This window comes from Furipterus horrens, unplaced genomic scaffold (genome assembly GCF_987537825.1).
Source record: "Furipterus horrens unplaced genomic scaffold, mFurHor1.1.pri manual_scaffold_3, whole genome shotgun sequence".
NCBI lineage: Eukaryota > Metazoa > Chordata > Mammalia > Chiroptera > Furipteridae > Furipterus > Furipterus horrens.
Window position 1 is genome coordinate 137,167,505 of NW_028327173.1, and position 20,974 is coordinate 137,188,478.

General features: G+C 45.2%; 1 protein-coding gene across 4 annotated transcripts; it reads right to left on the reverse strand.

Annotated features, from left to right (window-relative positions):
* Nucleotides 1-1,085: 1,085 nt before the first annotated feature.
* Nucleotides 1,086-12,750, reverse strand: ABHD4 (abhydrolase domain containing 4, N-acyl phospholipase B). Of its 4 annotated transcripts, none has more exons than XM_090270297.1 (7): nucleotides 12,670-12,750; nucleotides 9,456-9,544; nucleotides 7,838-8,210; nucleotides 7,525-7,679; nucleotides 6,010-6,121; nucleotides 3,275-3,461; nucleotides 1,086-2,550 (listed from the first exon to the last, which is right to left on the reverse strand). In XM_090270297.1, the coding sequence occupies exons 1-7, from the start codon at nucleotides 12,729-12,731 to the stop codon at nucleotides 2,461-2,463; spliced, it is 1,068 nt and encodes a 355-aa protein (XP_090126423.1). In that variant the 5' UTR covers nucleotides 12,732-12,750; the 3' UTR covers nucleotides 1,086-2,460. The 4 variants fall into 4 exon arrangements, with proteins under 4 accessions (XP_090126423.1, XP_090126424.1, XP_090126425.1 ...); XM_090270298.1 differs by lacking the exon at nucleotides 12,670-12,750 and adding an exon at nucleotides 12,558-12,655; XM_090270299.1 differs by lacking the exon at nucleotides 9,456-9,544.
* Nucleotides 12,751-20,974: the final 8,224 nt, after the last annotated feature.

Consider the following 20,974-nt stretch of genomic DNA (forward strand, 5'->3'; position numbering starts at 1 on the left):
TTTCAGCTGCAATTTTGTATTGATTTACATAATAATTTTATGAAGTGTACCTCTCCATGTAGAATGTGATTTCCCAGGAAGGCAGGGGCCACTTTTCTTCTCTATTGTAGCCTTAGTGCTTGGCATGCAGTAAGCTTTAAATAGATTTACAGTTGTTCAGATGGCGAATAATACGATAATGAATAAATAACAATAATTCCACATACTCACAACTGTAAACCCATTTTTGCCCCACCCTGTACCTCCCTCTCCTTCATATGGCTGGGTTGGCATTCAGGAAGTCATTAGTCATAGAGTTCACACAGGGTCTTGGGATGGATCAGAGCTTTATAATCGTAGCTCAGAGTTCCACTCAGACATTTGTTCATTCATTCATCATGACATAAGTAGTGTTAATGTGTTGCTTCAAGCTGTGGAATTCTGGGCCTAGCTGGAGTCAGCCCGCTCACAGCGGGCACTGTCGGTAATGATTTGAGCACTTGGCATATCTCAGTTATCTTGGCTCAGGGAAAACAAACATTTATTGGACATGAACTAGGTGCCTGCCAGACATGCCCCTTTTTACTAACTAGTTTATGATCTAGGGAGGAAAGACAGACATGAAACAAGTAACTGTACATTCATGAGTTTTACAAATGAGGCAGTTGAAGGTGCCATGGAGACACAGAAGAGAGGATCCAAGTCCAGTGGGGCAGGGGGTGGGGGCGGGGTCAGAGACAGGCTTCCCTGCATAAGGAAAGTTAGGAAAACAGGATATACAGAGGCACAGTCCAGGTATAGGCCCATGCGGAGTGAACTTCAGAAGATGGCTGTTTACTGGGAAGCAGGGAGCACCAGCTCTGCCTAATTCTCCTGAGTCAGGGTTTGGCCCATCTACTTCCCATCCATCCTTTGAGGGGGTTGTCTGAGAGTGCCCCTGCCAATCTGGGTCTAGGGGGCAAAGGCTGTTCTAAGGGGGAGGGAAAGGTGTGTAAGTGGGCACCCCCTCAGGGTCCTCCTTTGACTCAGCATCACCCAGGTTGCTCTGAATTCAGCACCACTCTCAGCTCTCCTGTCGGAGCAATATTAAACATCATCATCACCAGCAGTTTTTACTCATTTCTTTATTAATGTAGAAAAGGAGCCCGAGGCAGCTGGGCCAGCAGTATACAAAGCACGATGAGTTAATACTACTCTGGTGAGGGGTTGGCTTTACAAAAGTGAAGGAGTGGGCAGGAGCTGCCCGGGTTCTGAGGCCAGGCCCAGCCTACTGCTCAGAACCTTCCAGGAGCACCTGGAACCAGCCCCTGGGAGAGGACGATGGGTAGGTTGAGTGGGATGAACTGGAGACCACGGGTGACAGGTGGCAGAGAGGGAGGGCCAAGCAGCGAGAACCATCTGTGGTTGATGAAGACAGGCAACTGCTGGCATGAGGCCCCTCACTGGACCACGGGCAGGGGCTTCAGGTGGCCTCAGCTCTGGGCATAGGAAGAAAAATCTTACCCGAGTACGGGAATCCAGAGATGGCCTTGCTTGCAGAGCTTTCCTTTTGCTCTCCACCAGTGGTCACCTTTGCTCTGTACTACAGGTGGGGCTTCAGGGCCCAAGGCACAGAGGGGGCCACAGAGGCCCCCCCATTGGAAGAGGGGGCGGGAAAGGAAGCACTTGAGTGTTCCCAGCTTAGGCAGCCAGGGCTGAGACCCAGGGCAGGACAATAGCACCCCTGTGCAATGGGGCTTCAATATGGGGCAGAGATGGGCATACACTTGGCCAGGTACCCCACGGCAATGGTGCCTGTCTCAAACCTTCGCAAATGGAGTCTGCAATGAGCACAGGGTGTTAGCAGATCTGGGTTCTAGCCTGAACTTTCTTGGAACAGAGCTCTGTCACCATGGGCCAGCCATGTCCTGCCCTGGCCTGTTCCTCATCTGTTAACGAGGGCTTTGGATATGTCCTCTCAGGTCATGGGAGGAACTGTGAAGAAAAAGGGAGGTCCAGGACCTGTTCTTTGTGTCTAAGTGAAACTGGTCCCAACCAGCCTCTGGACGCTGGCATGGGATGCGGGCTATGAGGTGATGAAGGAGGAAGATGCTCTTGCATGGAACCTACCCCTAGAAATATTCCAGAACTGGGAAACTATGGGAGCCTTTGCTTTGTCCAGGGGAAGAGGCTGACCTCCCTTCGGTGCGGGCCCTTCACAACCACTACTTAGGTAACACTTGGCATGGAGAAAATGGGGTGGCACTAAGTGACCCTTCATCTTCTTCCCTGGGGTGGGGAGCTCAAGGCCTCTGTGTGGCTTCTGCCTCCAGCCCTTAGCCTGGGGTCAGGAGTGCTCTTCACTGTGTTCCTGCCTTGGAAACAGCCCAAGACTCTGGCTGGCTGGCACATGTTAGTCGGTGAGGAAAGGACAGGGATGAGTAAGCAGACAGGGAGGCGAGAGTGACTCTGGCTTTCTCTGCTTCCTCCATTAAGAGCAGCTCAATCAACCGAGTCGCAGATCTCTTCCACCACAGCATTGAAGATGTGTGGCTGGTCTGCGTAGACGTGGTGCGAAGCACCCTCGATCTCCTGTGGAGGAAAGAACCCACCAGGGGTGAGACAGCCCTTTATTCCAGGCATGGAAAAGCTGTCAAAATTTTTCTTTTCCTTTAGACCTGCTTGCCTGTCACCCATGAGCACTTAGCAGAAACAATGGTCTACTTTTCTCCCTGGGTCTTGGCACTTTCCTGTGGGAGACAATAACTCTCAATATCCCAGTCTCCTCCCATGGCCATTCACGGTATCTTGCTTTCCATGAGAGCCCCACTACTGATTTGCTCATTTCATCCACAGGTCCATAGCCCAGGGCCCACTGGGCAGCCAGCTTAATTAAGCACACTCTTAGCAAATAAAGGTTGAGGGGGGTAGAAAAAAAAAGAAGGCCGGGGTGTGGTGGGAAGGCTCCATGTCAGTCTATACTGTTTGCTCTGCTGTTCACAGCTCTGGCTTCGAGTGGGAATGACAAGGGGCTGGAGTGGCACCATGTCTGTGCCTGGCTACTGGACAAGAATGTGACTTTCAGCTGAACTGGGCTATACAGAAGAGAGAGGCCCCCTGATTATGAAATGACACAGAGCCACCCTTTTCAAGTTCACTGTCCCGTCTCAATCTGTTCATCCCTCTTTTCCCTGCTGACTTTTCCATCATCTTCTCTACATGGACTGCTCATCCATGCTGAGAGTCAACCAACATGTGCGGGCATTCAATGCACAGCTTTTCCACCTCAATACGGCTCCTTGGGGGGCCAACGTACCATGTCTCGGACATAGGAATCTGGCCGCTGCAGTTTCACTTTTTTCCCTGTGCTGGTGTCTATCCAGGTGTTGGCCCCATAGATCATGGTGATAGGCACATCTTTTCGAATCAAGTGAATTCGCTCTAACATGGGGCGCCGGGCCCAGCCGAAGGACTCCATCATGGATTTGAAGGCTGTTTCACCACTAAGAAGCAAAACAGGGTGAGGCAATTAGTAGAATAAACTGTACAGCATAAAATGTCAACTTCTTGGTCTCTTCAGAGGCTAGGGCAGTATCTTCATCGTCTTGCTATTCTTCTCAAACCCTGGGTTTAAAACTCATTAAATATTGGTAAGATTAAGAGATGGGACTGAATCTCTAGAGGCCTCCTAACACAAAGCAGAGTTAGAGGGGCACACTGTGAAAATCCCCAAGGAACTGAATATTGCCTAAGAATGTGATGGGTTAATATTTCTTCAACAAATAGTTATGTGTCACACCCTAAGCTAAGTGAGGGGACATATGAACAAGACAGGTGTAGTACCTGCCAATCTGGTGCACATTTCAGCTCACATTTTAGGCATTAAATAATGAATTCTATGATTAATTAACTTCACATTTCCCAAGAATTATGAAAGGGTGATGGAGTTCTATAAGACCAAAGGCTAGGGAGTTAGTCTGTTGGGGGTGAAGGGAGAAGGCATTCATTTAAGGTGGAGTCTGAAGAATGAATACTATGGTAGGATGAAGATTTCTCGAGGAGTCTCTGGAACAACGGTCTTGAGAAGACCTGGGGGAGTAGCAATTTGTGCTATGTGAGAAGCAATGACTGCCAGTTGAATCTTCTTTGCTCCCTGGTCGTTTCCTTAGGTAGAGCTAATAGAGGCCGTATCATGAGGGGTATGCCAGGCTGATACGGAAGTGGCTTTCCGGGCTGGTCTGTAGCTTTTTGGGGAGCCGAGGCAATTCAGGAGACTGCCTTCTACCAGGCTCAGCTGGTCTCCTTTGTACCCCTGAGATGAAGGGGAACCTGAGTTCTGCAAAGGCCACCAGAATCAGTTTTTTCTTAAGACATTGAAGTGTAGTGGAAAAATCATGGACTCTGAAGTCAGGGAGGCATGCGTACAAGTCCTGGCTATACTCTCTTAGCAAGTTATATAACCGGAACACACCTTAACTTTCTCACCTACAGATTGGAGAGGAATCATACCCACTTTATTAGGTCATTGTGAGGAAAATAAAAATAAAAAATAAAAATATGTACAAAAGCCCCTAAGTTCAGGTGAAACAGAATAGGTACACTTCCCCCAGCCCCAATTTTGTTTTCCAAGGGAATGGTAAGAGTTACCTTGAGCCTGTCAGGGTTACAACTCAGAAACCCTCAAGGGCTATAAAACTGAGTGATGGTATTTGCTGGGAGGGGACTGGTTATCACTGATGTCATCTCTGCTTCCTCCAGGACACAAATGAGTCTCATTATTATATATTCTGTGGCTTAGATTGGGAGGCCATTCACTGTGCAGAACTAGGTCTGAGATGGGGGAAAGTTCTGAATAAAGGGCTAGGGTTCTGTGTGAGGGGCCGCAAGTGGGTATGAGACTGGCACTGAGCCCAGTAGGGGCTGAAAGAGGGGTAGAGAACAGAAAGCAGAGGGCTACCTGATTTGACTGCTAAGCTGAGTTTCTATACTGCTGCCTAAGCGGGGCACTTCAATTAGCTGAGCTCACAGGGAATGTTAGATGGATGGTTCCCACGCTTCCACGAGCTGTCTGGGTTTGAGGCTAATGCTCAGACAGTATGCTGGAATGAAAATCCCCTCTTTCTTCACAGCTTTGGCTCACAGTGGTGATCTGAACAGGCCTGGAATGAGGTGGGGCAGTGCTGCTGCTCCTAGTGATCTTGGCTTCCCTGTGATGTCTCCCAGCAGCCCAGGGTGAGGCCAAATGCAGAGGAGGTGCCACCAAAGCAGCCTGCTATCAGCCCCTCACACAGCAGGGCCTGAAGGGAAGATTATCTCCCTGACTGTGCCCTGGCTGTCAGCTGCCAAGAATGCAGATGAACAGGCTTGTGGGGCCTGCTGTGCAAATAGTTATAGATATGAAGCTCTCAAGATTCTGGGGACACCTGGAAGTCCCCAAGAGATTTGGAAAGAATTCCTGTCCCAACAATATTGCACATAATTAAATTTTAAAATGTGTACTTTTCAACCAGCAATTCTATTTGTAGTCATGTACTCTATAGCTATAGTCACCTGTGTGCAGAGGAAGACATGCAAGGAGGTTCTCTAAAGCTGTCACTTGATATCTCAGGCAGGAAATAACAAGGAAATCTGGGAGTCACAGCTCTGGGACAGGAAAAGATTTTTCTTTCCTTTTTGCCTTTATAAAAGTACCATTTTCACACTATTTTTTCACTTTAAAAAAAAAAAAAAGATCTTTTCAAATGTTTTCCAGATTCTTGTCTGTCAGCATAATTGAATATCTCCACAGAAGAATGAGGGTCACCTCTAGAGATGGTGGCAGTTTTAATTAATCTGTTATCTTCTCCATCCTTTTGTGCCTATCTCTGGAGAAGTCTTTGGAAATGATCACCCCTGCTAATGCCTCTGTTCCCCAGTGGAAGGAAAGCTTTGTGGAAGAGGAAATACAGCACAGAATGATCTCGATCCTGAGATAGTTCTGCAGTTTCCCAGCAGCTGGGGTTTTATCTCCAAACCCATCTACCCGGAGCGGGCTCTGGGTGCTGCTCTTACCTGGGATTCTGCGCGTTGCAGTGGTAGATATACTCTGATATAGTATCATCTTCAAAGAAGTCTGCAAACTTGCGCTTGAAGTCTGGTCGGAATCGCTGCACCAGGCCGGGCCCTGGGAAGGGATAGAAGAACATGGAGTAGCCAGTTTGGGTGGCCGGGGAAAGACTCCTGCCTGTACATGTTTTAACAACTTTCATCAAACATTATTTCTCCTGTTCCTGTGACCCTTGTGCCCTTTTCATCTTAAGGTAGTGAATGAAACTAGAACACCTCCCAAGAGCCAGCTCATGTTCAGGCCTGTAATATAATATGAGTGAGAGGCAAACTTAACCCTGGCATCTCAGTGCAATCTGTTCTCTTCACCTTCTTTATATAGTTCATGAACAAGCAGTAGGGCACCCAAAACAGACAGTAAAAATTGGGCCTACTGGTCAATTTCTGATTGACCTCTCTCCTGATCTTCACTCTGCACATGAAGAGAAAGGGGTCAGAGGTAGGCACACCCAGGATCCCCTGGTCCCTGGCCCTCCTCCACGGCTGCCAGCTAACTGTCGCAACCACTGTAGCTTTGATGCCCGTGCATGAACCTGGCCAGGTGCAAGTCCACAGGTGGGGAGAGTGGTGAGAGCTGGGCTTCTCCTGAACTCCTACCTTCTCCTCTAAGGCTCATTTTTCTCTTTATCCACAGTCATTCTATTGTTCATGAAGGGCTCAGGGAGACAACTCTTAACTTAGCTGTTAGCAATTAACTCAGGATAAATGGTTATTGGACATCATTATGTACATATAAGCCATTAATGTAAAACAGAGGGTCACCAATCTTTTCCATAAAAGGCATCTGCTTTTCACTTCATCAAAAGAAAAAGCTCCCCTGAAAGTTAGGGTGCTGACAGTCTGAGGTCAGAAGCTTGGGACCTACTGATTTCCCTTACTCAGGCTACCCCCCACCCCCCCAATTCTTGCCCTTCCTTCAGCCACAGAATTTGCTGACAGCTACTAAATGGTGTCTGACTGGAGCAGGGCACGGTTTTGAGGGGCTTGCCCAACACTGTGGGTTGTGCTGGAGGCTCTGGCTCTGACATGGCCCTGCTGCAGGTGCCTGATGAGCTGCAGAGGTGGGAGCTAGTGGTGGTTACCACACCGAATCACCAACAGGCTGCCAGAAACCCACACAGGTAGCATAAGAAGTCAGCAGAGGAAGACACCTCATGGCCCCTGTCTTTCTCTCTCTATGGGGGTGGGGGTAGGGGGATTTAACCAAGGCAGAGCAGTAGTTCTGCTCCATCTGTCCCTTGCACAGGAAATCTTTTTTTGTGCAGATGAAGGGAACAAAGGACCTTCTGAAACTGCAGACAAAGAGATCTGATCCAGATTAATGGCTTTAAATAACAATTCGGGGCCCATTCCCACTTTTTAAGAACAAGCAGGGATGATGGGAGTCCAGAAGCAGTGGGGCTTCTAGAATGGAACAGCCTTAGTTTGAAGAGTTAGATTTTTTATCTGTAGGCTACTCACCCCAGGGCCCAGCTACTCGAAGAACAGCCAGTGGATTGGAACGCCCTAGGACAGAGGCCACAGCCTTAAACCAGGTTGGGGGTGCACGGATCTCACTGGGGTCAGTCGGTCGGAGGGGAAAGCCCCATGGGTCCACCAGGATGAGGTGTTTAACTCTACAGGAGGACAAAGGAGAAGTTGTATTTGCTTGGAGGTACCACAGCCCTTAAATCACCCAGGCAGAAGGGAACTACTGGAAACTAATAATGGAAGGTTCCCAGCAAGGCAAGGAGTTAGGTAATGACTGAGAGGGGATGCTGGAACCCCTTCTTACCTTTCGGGGTACTTGATAGAGTAAGAAGTGGCCAGGAATCCTCCCAAACTGTGCCCCAGGAGGATCATACTGGGGATCTCCATGGTCTCCCGCCATGTCTCTATTGAGGTCACAAACTCATTCTCGGCCCCTTCTGGGTCCCTTGGGAATGTTGGCCTGGAGCTTCGCCCAAAGCCAAGCAGATCGAAGGTGTGCACTGTGCGGCGGGCACTCAGTGAATCCATGTTGAGGATCCAGAGGCCCACGCCACCTCCGAAGCCATGCACCATCACCAAGGGGGTGCGGTCCCTGAGCTCGGGGCTCACTGTCACCGTCCAGATCTTGTTCTGGTTTGGGAGAGACACATATCGGGCCAGGAACTTGTTCTGGAGACCTGGGGAGAGGGGATTCAGGGGAGAGCAATAAGTCTGTTTCCTGACAGCATCATCATTTTGCCTGGACTACTACTCTTCAGCTCTGTTCCTCCATTCCCACACCCTTCCCGACCTCCCTTTACCTCTTTCCTTCCATAACCCTCTCACCATATACCCTAAGAGTTCAACTCCGAGTACAATTTGTAGACCATCTAGTCTGTAGCTCATGAGTGGTCATCTTACTCCTCAAGCCCGTCTGCCTGGATCCCTTTGGGCCCAAGGGGGCAGGGACCCCACTGACCTCACAGAGCTCCTGCATCCACTGCTCTTGCACCTGCACGTGCTTGGGGCTTGACAGATGGGTGGACAAGAGTGTCTTCACTGAGGGTAACTGGGAGGGCAGCTTCTAGCTGGAGTTGAGCCAGGTGGAGGGGGTGATGGGTGTGAACTGAGCCACAAACTTATTCCTCTTAGAGACAGACCAAGGTCGGCAGTGCTTGCTCTGCTGGCATGAAGACAATTACCTGACAGAGCTGCCTGGGGTTGGGAGAGTCACCTGGGTCCTGGCCAAAAGCTTTAAAGCTGTGGCTGTTCTTCTGTTGCACTTACTCTGGCTCATAAGGTAAAGGGTGGCTATGGTTTGGGAAGTAGTACAGGGCAGGTAAGATCATATAAGAAGTACAGGGAGATGTGTCCCAAGGACCTTGTTTGAGCCAGTGGCTGGTAATGGTCATGAGCTGCCCTGACCCAATATAACACTGCCCGTGAGAGCTGGTCTGTGGGAATCCTCAACTCCTGTCTCAAACCACAGAAATGGTGGGGCAACAGTAATACTAGAGAATATAGGACTGCTTGCTGGTCCTTGGGTAGGAAGGTGGCAAATCTAAGAAGTGCTTGTATGTTTGGAATAACAAGTAGGGAGAGAGGAAGAAGAGAAGAATAGGAGGAAAAGGAAGAAGGGAAGGAGAGGATGTGTGCACTTGTGTGCACTGTGTGCTAATAGTTGGTACAGGGTTGGAGGTGAAGTTATGGGATGTGGCAAGAGCTAACATGATAGACAGGGAGGGAGAGGCTAAGGAACCATTATCATAGAATATAGTGTCCTCTGTACAAATCTCTTCCCTGAGATCACTGACAACCCCTCCTCCCACTCCCAAGCACTGTTAATCAGGAGTCAGTGTGCTCAGTGTACCAGGCTCTGGGAAGATCCTGTATCCTCCTTAGGCCTCCTAAGGGAGTTGGCACAAGCTGTCTCTTCTACTTACACTGGAGGATCCTGGCTTCCACATTCTTCAACTGAGACATTGAAGTGGGGCGCCAAGCTGGCAGCCAGCTACTCAGCCAGCCTTGAGGCCTGGGACAAGGAGACACAGAGATGCTCATCCGCAACATTGGAAAGGAAACATTGATGCCCTTAGCCTTGCCCACTGTTATAAAGTTACCAGGGTGCAGGGTGTTTCCCAGGCTCAGAGACCTCCCACCAAGGCAGTCAGCAATTCCCTCACTGCCTGATAGACTGTACTTTTCTCTGGTAAATGGTTATTAACAACATGCCCTTTGTTTCAAAGATACTCAGAATACCATGTGCATAGCACGTTACAGTTTACAAAGAACTTTCACATTTATCTCACTTGAGCTTTACAATCCCCTTTGTCACTGGTTTTCATAATGTTCCAGGAGATTATAGGGGGGAAAGTGAACTTTTAACTAATGTTTCAGTTATCTTTTGCTATCCCCAGGACTGAATGTTCCTTCAGAGTGGGACAAATTCCCATGTTACCTGCCTTCCTGGCAGGGCACGATAGTTTGTATGTGACCTCTTCGAAGTCTCCTGAAGTACAGAGCACTGTCAGTGCCTAGTTGGGCTCTCAGGCAATCCCTGAGCAATGAGATGGCATAGGCAGGAAGCAGGAGGTGGGAGACCTGGGTTCAAGTTCTGCTGGGAATCACTGACTGGACACAAGTTGCTTTTGGCCTTGTTTTCCAGATTATAAAATGAGTGAACCTCAAATATTCCTCACCTCCTATGGCAGGCAATAAAACAGATAAGATAAACTAAGTGAAATAAGCCAGGCAGTGAAAGACAAATACCATATGATCTCACCTATAAGTGGAACCTAATGAACAAAGCAAACAAATGAGCAAAATAGAACCAGAGGCATGGAAATAAGGAACAGACTTTCAGTGACCAGAGGGAAGGGGAGAGGGGGATAACGAGGAAAAGAAGGAGAAGGGTCCAGTCAAGGAACAAGTCCCATGGACATGAACAACAGGGTAGGGTTTGACTGTAGGGAGGGGTGCAGGACAGGGGAGAGCAATGGGACAAAATTTGGGACTACTGTAATTGAACAACAAAAGTAATGGAATAAAAAGATAATCTATTCTGCTTTCTCCTTCATATCTATAGGACTTTAAGTCACTGCAGAGTAGAAGTTGAAAGCACTGGCTTTGCAACAACAACAACAATAAAACTTTGGATCTGAGTTACAGTATTATCATTTATGAACAGAATGGCTTTGGCCTATCTTTGAGTGTTTAGACACATAAGGGAACTTGTAAGGTGCCTGGTACAAATTACTCAGTGGATGAGTTTTTATTATTCCTTTTCCATCCCATGTGATATTTCCCTTTTCTTGAACTGCCTGGGTGAAGAGGATTATACGATGGACACCACCAGCTACAGCAAGGGCCCATGAACATGGATATAGTCACATGGGAGAATTCTATGGGAGAATGAGAGGAGCCATGCCCCCCCCCCCCCCCAGCCCCTTAGCACACACTAGGCATCCTGGTACATCATCTGAAGGATAGAGCTTTAGATTAGGATGGTTCCTTAGAAATCATCTAGCCCAGCCTCTTTATTTTACAGATGAGCAAACTGATGCCCAAAGAGATCATACAGCTAGTTAGAAAAAGAACTACAGAACCCAGATTTCAAGTCCAGGTTTCTCTGTATCACTTCTCTGGAAGTTCCAGCCTCGGCATTCCAAGGCCATACATGAATACTTACAATAGAGAACATAATTTTCACACTGGTCTCTGTTTTCTGAAAGGTGTGATCTAAAGCCAGAAGGCCAGAGTTCTAATCCTGGCACTGTCACTTATCAGCAATGTGACTTTGGCCTTTCTGTGTCAAAGTTTCCTTGCCTTTAAAAGGGAGGTAACAATACTATCTATCTCATAGGATTGTTATAAAGATTAAATGAGCTAATGCACCTAAAACACATAGAATAATGTCTACCAGAAGATAAACTCAGTACAATTATGTACTCAGTACAATTGGGGAGGTGAGGGATGGGAACAGGAGGATCCAAGCAAAGAACAGAGAAGCCACTTAGCCATGAACTTAGCCTGGCCAGCAAGGTCTCATGCCTCTAATGGGGGGTACAGCAGAAGGGGTTCTGTGGTGGGTCAGAAGCCTGTTCTGGGACTCTGTGATCTTGCACATGTCTCCTAACTTCTATGAGCACTGGCTTTTTCATTTGTAAAAGAAGAGCTTAACTACCTGCCTCTCAACCAGTTCTAATATTGTTTCCCTAAGTCATTGTAGCTGTTGTACATTTCCTCTTGGAAAAGTCATCTTAGAAAGTAATATCTTCCTGATTTCTTCAAGCACAGGAAGCTATTAATGTCATAAAGTTAATTCATTTTGCAAACTGCCAGTTCTGCTGCTCTGAAAAGGGGGAACATGAGACCCACGAAAGGCCCCGCTCTGGTGAAACCAACGCTTGGCTGGGAGCCGAGTCGTTTTTCTGGAAGCAACTTTTCTTGGCTCCTACGCGACTGCAAGAGCTAGTCACACCATCTACAGGTGGCACCCCAAACCTGATTCCCTTGAGACAGTGGTAACAAATCCCCCAAATTCTAATTTTGAGACCACAGCATAAAAGACATTGTTATGAAGATTAAAACATTATCTACTAGGATCTCAAGCTGCGAACTCTCTAGGTGCGTGAGAGCTAAAAGCAAGCTAGTAAGCACATTCATTACTCCAATTAGACGAACTCCAGCGCGGCGGAGGCCACTTTCCTCTTTCAGTGCCCTCTCCACGCACGACGAAAAAACGAGGCTCTTCCCACCCCCGACTTCCACCCCGGGGCAAATCCAGACCAGCGGACCCGGCCGCTACCCCCGCAACCGCGTCCCACATGCGTGCTTCGGGGGCTCTTAGACATTCCTACTGAATCTAATCCCAGAGCACAGCGGGTAGAGGAGGACCAGAAGCGATCGGGAAGACTAATGTGGAAAGTCCGAATCACTAAGCTGCAGGCAAACTTGTCTCCCATCGTTCCCCGTGCGCTGCCACCGCCTCTTCTGGGCAAAAGCAAAGCAAGCAGACGCAGCCCCAGCCCTCCCATGAGGCCGACCTGAAACAGGAAAGGCGGGAAGGTGTCTAAAAGTGTTCCTCAGCCACAGACAAGTCCCAGGATCATGGCCCAGAGAGAGACAGAGAAAGAGTAAGAGACAGGATTAACTCACTGCTGCTCCAGATCATCAGCCATAGTAAACAAGCCCTGCCGGGTCGAGCCCAGCCAGCCCATCCCTACGCCTGACGCCAGCACCAGCTGACCCAGAAAAGAGTCGGATAACACAGTGGGGCGTGGCCACCGCGCCGGGCCGGATCGGGGAGGCGGGGCCTCCGAACACTACTCCGCCACTAACCTCGCAGGTGGGCGGGGCGAGAACACCTGTGCTGGCGGAGTGGTCTAGCAGTCTAGCAGATTGGACGGTAATTCTTGTCACACACTTGGTAGACAGTGAGGGAGTTGCCTACGTAGTATGAAGCACCTGAGTCCTTCACGGGGGTTGCCCCTGGCCGCGCTCTCCCACAATTAAAAACGTGACACAACCACCCCTGCAGGGTCGCACACACTTTTTGGGCTTCCCTATTATTGTATAGCTCCCTCCCCTCTGAAGTCCTTCCCTTGTGTTCTTTCTAAACATATGCTTATGATGTTTGTGGAGACCACATCTCTGGTTAAATGCTCCTACAGAGGGCTTGAGGCCTGTATCTCAACTAGATTGACAGATTGCATAAGTAAAAAACAGGATGCCTAGTTAAGCTGAATTTCAGACAGACAACAAACACTTTTATTGAATAAGTATGTCCCATGTAATATTTGGGACATAACTGGGCATCCTGTATATTATCTGGCAACCCTAAACCTAAACCATGTGTCACGATGTAATTCCTTTGCTCTGGAGATTTCCCAACTAGTTTCCAGGAAACTCACTCAATCCCCGGTCTCCCACGTCTGGAAGATACCTGCCTCCCCTCCTCATCCCTCAGGAGGGGGCGTTGAAGATCTAACCTATAAGGATGGGTCTGCTTTAAGTAGCAGGAATGGGGTGTGGGAATTTGGGGATTGGGGTGGCTGGCTTAGTTCAGAGATTCTGAATGTACTTCAGGCTTGCTTGGCAGAGGAGCCAAGCCTTGTGGCTGGCTCCAGACCTTTACATGAACTGGTAAACAAGGCTTGATGTCCCTGGAGCTGTCTGATTTCAGGTCAACCCTTGGTTAGGTTGAAATGAGACTTGGGGGTGGTGGAGGGTGGGTGGGAGAATGGTAGTCCAGAAGGGTTTGTCAAGGTCTTTTTCTTTAGCCATCCTGCAGGACTCAGGAGATTGAGATTTCTTCTTTCTTGTAACATAGTGGTAAAATTATCTAATTATCACCGCAAGGGCTTAAACTTTAAGAGAATGGGCATTTATAGAGCTTAGAGGCCTAGGAATCTACAGTATGTAGGGCAATAGTACAAATGGCAGAGGACCTGTCTCATTCATTCATTCATTCAACAAAGCAAGTGGACTTAACTTCAGTGTGCATAAGAATCATCTGGTGGGCTTGTTAAAAATTCAGCTTTCCAGAAAAAAATTTTCAAAAAATAAAAGAAAAGGAAAAAAGAAAAGAAAAAAAAGATCATAGCCTAATAGGGCAGAGACAATTTTCTAGAATGTCTTATAAATGGAATCATAGAAAAAAAAAATCAACTTTCCTCTCCTCTGAGATTCTAATTCAGTTGGCTTGGTTTGATGGTAAAAACTGTATTTTTAGGAAGCATTTCAGATGCTAAAGTTCAATGAGACACATTGGTTAATTATTAGAAGCATAGTTTCTGGGGTCAGAAGCCTGAGTTAAGGTCAATCTTCGTTTTTGCCACTTAATCCTCTGCATGTCCTTGGTTATTTACTGTCTCTTAATTTTCTGCTTCTGTCTTGTGTCTTGTAAGGATTAACTGAGATAATTCCATAAACATTTAGCATATTTACTTATGTTAAAATGTTACTTATTGTAGTCATCATTGTTATTATTATACACGTACTTATTCAAAGTCAAGCATTATGTCAGGCACCAAGAATACCATTATCAAAAGGAAGAAAATAGCCTGCTCTAGTGGTAAATGTAGACTTTCTATCTGCTGCCACCCCAGGCTGTTTGCCCCTTTGCAGCCACCCTCAGCTCAAACCTCCCCTCTTCTGAGGCCTTCCTGACCACAGGGTCTAAAAGACACCCCTAGTCTACCCTAGCACATTATTTTCTTCATAACATGTATCACTCTCTGAAATTATCATGCATATTTGTTTACTCATTTATTCAAAGTTTCCCTCTACTAGAGTCTAAGGTTCATGGGGGCACCTTGTTTTGTTCTCTGCTGTGCTGCCAGCACCTAGAACAGGATGTGACACAGAGTAGATGATCAGTATTTATTGGATAAATAAATGGATGAAAACTCTAGCCAGAAGGCAGATATGTAAACAACTACATATAAAACAATGTATTGTTTGTCAAGGGCTACAGGAGCTATATTCTAAATTGTAGGAAATTCCAGGTTACATCTCTTTGAGAGAGGGCAACAAAATCTACCTTTCTGAAAATCTGTAGAATGTAGAAATTTTTGAGGCAAGGATAACCTGGCTGGAACTTTCTAGACCTCATTTCAGGAGGCAGTGCAGAGAAGCCTTTGCATTTTGTTTCCATGTGCCAAATCAGCTTTACAGTAGAGGTTGCTTGGAAGTAGGAAACTTGGACATATGGAAAATGCCTTTTATAATCAAAGTTAATAGATTTCTTAAGATGTCCTGAGAGCTGAGCTATCTTAGGCCTGGGCTGGATCAATTAGAAGACTCTCAGTGCTCAGGAGAAGACTCTCAGTGCTCAGGAGAAGACTCTCAGTGCTCTGGGCAGGCCTCTGAGGAGAAATGCACTTTTTTCTCCTTGTCTTCATGACAAGATACACTATGTGAAAGTATAAAAGAATACAGTGTCCTTCTACCTCCAACACGTGTGATTTTATGTATGATTAAAGTACTAATACAGTCTTTCTGGATAAAAACTAATTTTGACCAACTCTCTTTCCTATGCCTGTATATCACATTAACTATTTCAGAAGTAGGTGAAGATGATAACTTAATAGTTAAGGTTGCACAGGGATGGATCATTCTTTGGTTTCAAATGGTGTCATTGCATTTTGAATAAACTATGAGCAAAGTATAACCCTTGGGTTAAACATAGGAACTGAGTGGAATTGCTCTGAAGTTGCTCTGTCCAATATGATAGCCACTAGCTACATGTGGCTACTTAAATTTAAATTAATAAAAATTAAATAAAAGTTCCTTAGTCACAGTAGCTACATTTCAAATGCTCAGTAGCCACAAGTGTCTAATAGCCATCATATCCAACAGCTCAGAGACATTTTCATCATCACAGAAAATTCTGTTGGACAATGTTGTCAAGCACTGATGATTTTAGACCAATGTGTAGAGAATGTTCTGCCTGTGGGAAGGGCAATATGGCAGACTCTGTCTTGGGTGCCAGGGAGGGAGCAAGACTGAGGGGTTCTCTTTATGGGACTCCCAAGAGCTAGAAGAGAAGGATAAAAGAGCCTGCAAAGTTGTTCTACTTCATCAGAGGCTGCAAGAATAGTTTTGTTAGAATAAAAAGATATGAGTTTATTGAAGATATTTGCTGCTTTACTAGGACTTAAATCAGAGACTTGATACTATAGAAATTTAACTTTGTACTGTTTACAATTTAATTTCTCTTAAAAATATATTCTAAAAATAATAACCTATTTAATCTATTTTATTAGAAAACAAGGAAAAAGATTTCTTTTTTTCTGTACTCAAAGCAACACATCTGACACCAAATGTGTGAATGTTTTTATACCAAGCATTTTTTCAATTCTTGGAGGATACCAATTGGGTGTCCTACAATTTAACTCAGTCCTGACACTGATTGCCCTGAGTCAGCGCAAACTCCACAGGTTAAGGACTCAGTCCTATAAGACTGTCCCCTACCCCTACTTCAGACACCAATCTGAAGTCCAGGTTGTTACCTGTGCTTCTGACAACCAACTATAATTTGGAGGTCCCCACCACCCTCTCCTCAGGTTCAATAATTTCCTAAGATGGTTTACAGAACCCAGGAAAAGATTACTTACTAGGTTATTGGTTTATTACAAAAGAATATAACTCAGGAACAGCCATATGGAAGAGAAGCCTAGTACAATGAATCCCGTGGTTAGTTTTTCTTTGTAATGGGGGCTACAATATATAGGCATGATTGATTAAATCATTGGCCATTGGTGACTGAACTCAGTGAGTCAGGTGTGAGACTTAAAGTTCCAGCCCTCTAATCATGTGGTTGATTCCCCTGGCAACCAGCCTCCACTCTTAGGGGCTTTCCAAAAATCAACTTTATTAACATAAACTCAAGTGTGGGTGTGTAGGGGTAGAAGAAACTTTCCTCTGCTCTCCTAGACAGATTAACAAGAGGAAAAATAACCAAATTTAATTTTATATATATATATATATATATATATATATATATATATATATATATATATATCCACACACACATATGAGAACCCTATATACATTAGAGAGTTGGAGACTCCACATACATGACAGTTTCAAAGACAGAAAGAGAAAATGAAGTATATATGTGTGTGTGTGTGTGTGTGTGTGTGTGTGTACGACATTCTGAGCTAAGAATGAGATAAACTAGCTTGGGGCTTCAGAGATGAGGAAGGTCATTCATTCTCTGGAGAATAAGAAGAGCAGATGTGCAGTAATTAGAACTTTGTCCTGTCCTATAGATATGTCATAAAAAGTTATTTCTGGTTATGATTCATTATGGGCAAGGCCCTTAATTTAAATTCTTTAAGGAAGAGGTAAAAGTTTCTTGTGAACCCTCAGGGTCTCACTTACTTTCAGCTCAAAATAATTCCCATGCCCAAGTGGTACATCTTGAGGAGGCTGGTCCTGAACCCCTTCAGTTAAAAGGGGCTTATTATGAATACAAAAGATGCTCCTTTCACCTTTGTTGCTCTGGAGCTATTTCAGGAACTGAAGAAAAAAATGTGGATTATAACAAAAGATTGCTTTTATCCTAGGAAATTACAAGGAATTTAGGAACTCTGTGCCAGGAACCGGGGATGAAGCCCAAATATGTATTTCTTATTTTATCACAATATCATATAAGGAAAAGGAATTTAGGCCACACTACAGCCAAGAAAAAAAAAGTTTAAAAGGTGAGCTGTTACATGCAATAGTAGGGACAAGCAAAAGGAGGGGTCTGAAGGAGAAGGTGAAAACACAAGAGGAAAGAATTGGAAAAGAGACAAGAGATCTTTCTCTCCCATGCAGAGATTTTTTTTAGAGGAGTCTTTTTATTTTAGTTTATTATTTATTTATTTATTTTTATTTTGTTTTTCAATTACAGTTGTCCCATTTTTGCCCCATTGCTCCCCCCCACCCAGCCCACCCCTTCTCCCACAATCGTATCCTCTCCGTTGTCCATGAGTCATTTATACATGTTCTTTGACTAAACTCTTCCCTTACTTATCCCCCTTCTCTCCCTCCCCCTCCCCACTAATAACTGTTATTCTGTTTCTTGTTCTATTTAGTTCATTTGTTTGTGTTGTTCCTTAGTCTCCTGAATTAGGTGATATTATATGGTATTTTTCTTTCTTTGCCTGGCTTATTTCACTAAGCATAATTCTCTCTAGTTCCATCCATGTTGTCGCAAATGACAGGACTGCCTTCTTTCTTTCTGCTACATAGTACTCCATTGTGTAGATGTACCACAGTTTTTTGATCCACTCATCTACAGATGGGCACTTAGGCTGTTTCCAGCATTTAGCTATTGCAAACAGTGCTGCTATGAACATAGGGGTGCATAAGTTCTTTTGAATTAGGGTTTTAGGATTTTTCAGGTATTTTTCGGGTTCAAAAGGCAGTTCCATTTTTAGTTTTTTGAGGTAATTCCATACTGTTTTCCATAGTGGCTGCACCAGTCTGCATTCCCATCAACAGTGCACTAGGGTTCCCGTTTCTCCACATCCTTGTCAGCACTTAGAAGAGTCCTTTTCTTTGGAGGATTTGAGTTTATTTGATGAAGAATGTCATTTTTTACTGTAGAGACACACTGTAAAATCATGGCTTTTGCTCTTAAGGGGATTCTCTTATTCCTTCACTTTCCCATTGCTTTATAATATTAGGTATTGAAGGGTAGCAAAATATGCCATCCTAAAACATGTCACTTTAGCATAAGAATTATTTTGAGTTGAAGGCAATTGAGAAGGAACAGGATACAAGAAAAGCTGTCTGCTTTCCTTTGTCTAAAAGCAGGACATAAATTTGTAAAGGTGTTCCCCTTCTCTCTACCAGTAAGAACAGGAGAACTCTGGATACTTATCAGCCCAGAGAAGGGAAGGCACCAGAGGAATCCACCTAACAAACTTTACTAACTAGCCCTTACTTTTCATTAGTTCCCTCATATCGTCGTCGGCAGCCGTCCGTCTCGAGAGACGATGGTGTAGCTTCTTAAGAGTCCATCTGCACCGCCGAGAACGGCTGTGCAGTCCGACTCGGGAGTGACATCGTATCTGTCTCCTCCCGTGTTGAATCGACATCTTGCGATGACGCTGAAGCTACAGAGCCTGGGCAGGGTGATATGGAGGGTCCGCTGTTGCCCATGCAGCAGACCCCCCCTCTCTTCGCAGCTGAAGGGTCCAAGGGAAAGATGGAGTCAATACAGCTTGGCTTCAGGTGCGCCGCAGGAGTTGCCGGTGTTGACTACAACGTCAAACCGCCTTAGGGACTCCGGCTCCGGATTTTCTGTCGGGGTTTACTCCCTTAGCCTTTCCCCTGAAGAGGTATGCCGCAAGGCAGCGGAGGTTTTTTGGAGTCAGAGTTTTCCTTCTCTGATGTACCCTGACTGGAAGATCGAACCAGCGACACTCAGCTCGCAGGCCGACGCTCAATCCACTGAGCTAAACCAGCCAGGGCCAAGTTCCCTCATATACTTACCCACAATTTGCTGTCCTAGAACTTAAATGTCCTTTTTCTTTGTCTTGACCCTTTCCTAAAAACTCGATCCTTTTTTTTTGTTAAGGTGTTATATGAGCCCAAGTTCTAACCACCCTTTGAGTTATTCATAACTGAGTGCTCTCATGTATATGTGCAATGCACGTGTTAATAAACTTTTTGTTTTTCTCTTGCTAAATTGTCTTTTGTCAGTTTAATTTACAAGGCCAATCAACCTAAGATGGGTAGAGAGAAAACAGTTTTTCCTGTTGTTAAAAGAAAAACTGAGGCATATTAAAAATTTTAAGAGTTTATTTGAGCAGAAATTGATTCCAATAGGGCAGCATCCAATCTAGTGATAGAAAGGAGCTCTGAGGAGCTTGTACAAAATAAAAGACTTTCATAGCCGGAAGGGAGTGGGAATAAGGAATTTATATCAGGCAAAAAAAAAAAAAAAGTGGGTTATTACAAGCTTACTTTCCTTTGGTGATGGCAGGGGTCTTCGGGCAGATTACCTAATTAGTGCTGATCAGGTGATTCCTGACTGGTTTAAAATTCCATTTCTGGGAGAGCTGAAACTGTAATTAAGTTAAATCTTGGTTTGGTGATGTGGGATTTAGCATAAGTGACATTTTGGGCCTGTTGTCTTATTTATAATACCCTCCAACAGCGTTTTACTAATAAAACCTCTAAGGTCTATTCTGACTTTAACTTCAACTTATAAATTTGACTTGCCTTTTGAGAGCCACCTGAGTTGCAGTTGCTCCAGTACTATCATTAAAAAAACAAACAAACAAACAAAAAAAAAAACACAAAAAAACAGGCATCTGTATTTTATGTTGGTCTTATTTTTTGTTTTTTGTTTTCATTCTCACCCTAGAACATTTTTTCATTGCTTTTTAGAGAGCCAGGAAGGGAGAGAGGGAGGGAGGGGGAGAGAGAGAGAGAGAGAGAGAGATTGATTGCTTGCCTTCTATTATGCACCCTGACTGAGGATTGAAGCCAAAACCTGGGTACATGACCTGACTGGGAATTGAACCCACCACCTTTTGATCTAGGGACAACACTTAACCAACTGAACCACACTGGCCAGGGCTCCAGTGTCATCCTTTTTATGCCCAAAATATTGGGGCTGTGTGGTTTGGCCAACTTTTAATTATTCAGAGAAATAGGAGAAGCAGACATAGTTGCCAGGATTAATAATAATAACAGCAAATCCTTACTGAACATTCACTGTGTTTTAAGTATTATGCTAAAAGCTTAACATCTCATTTAATCATTACAACATTCCAATGACCTAGATATTATTATTTCCAGTTTATAGAAAAGGAAAATGAGGTTGTCAGACTAAATTGTCCTAGATTAGGTCACTACTAAACAGCAGAATCAAGGCTCAAATCCAGGACTGTCTGATTGAAGAGGATGTACTCTTATCCACTACTCTGGACATGAATTTTTACATATACTATATTTT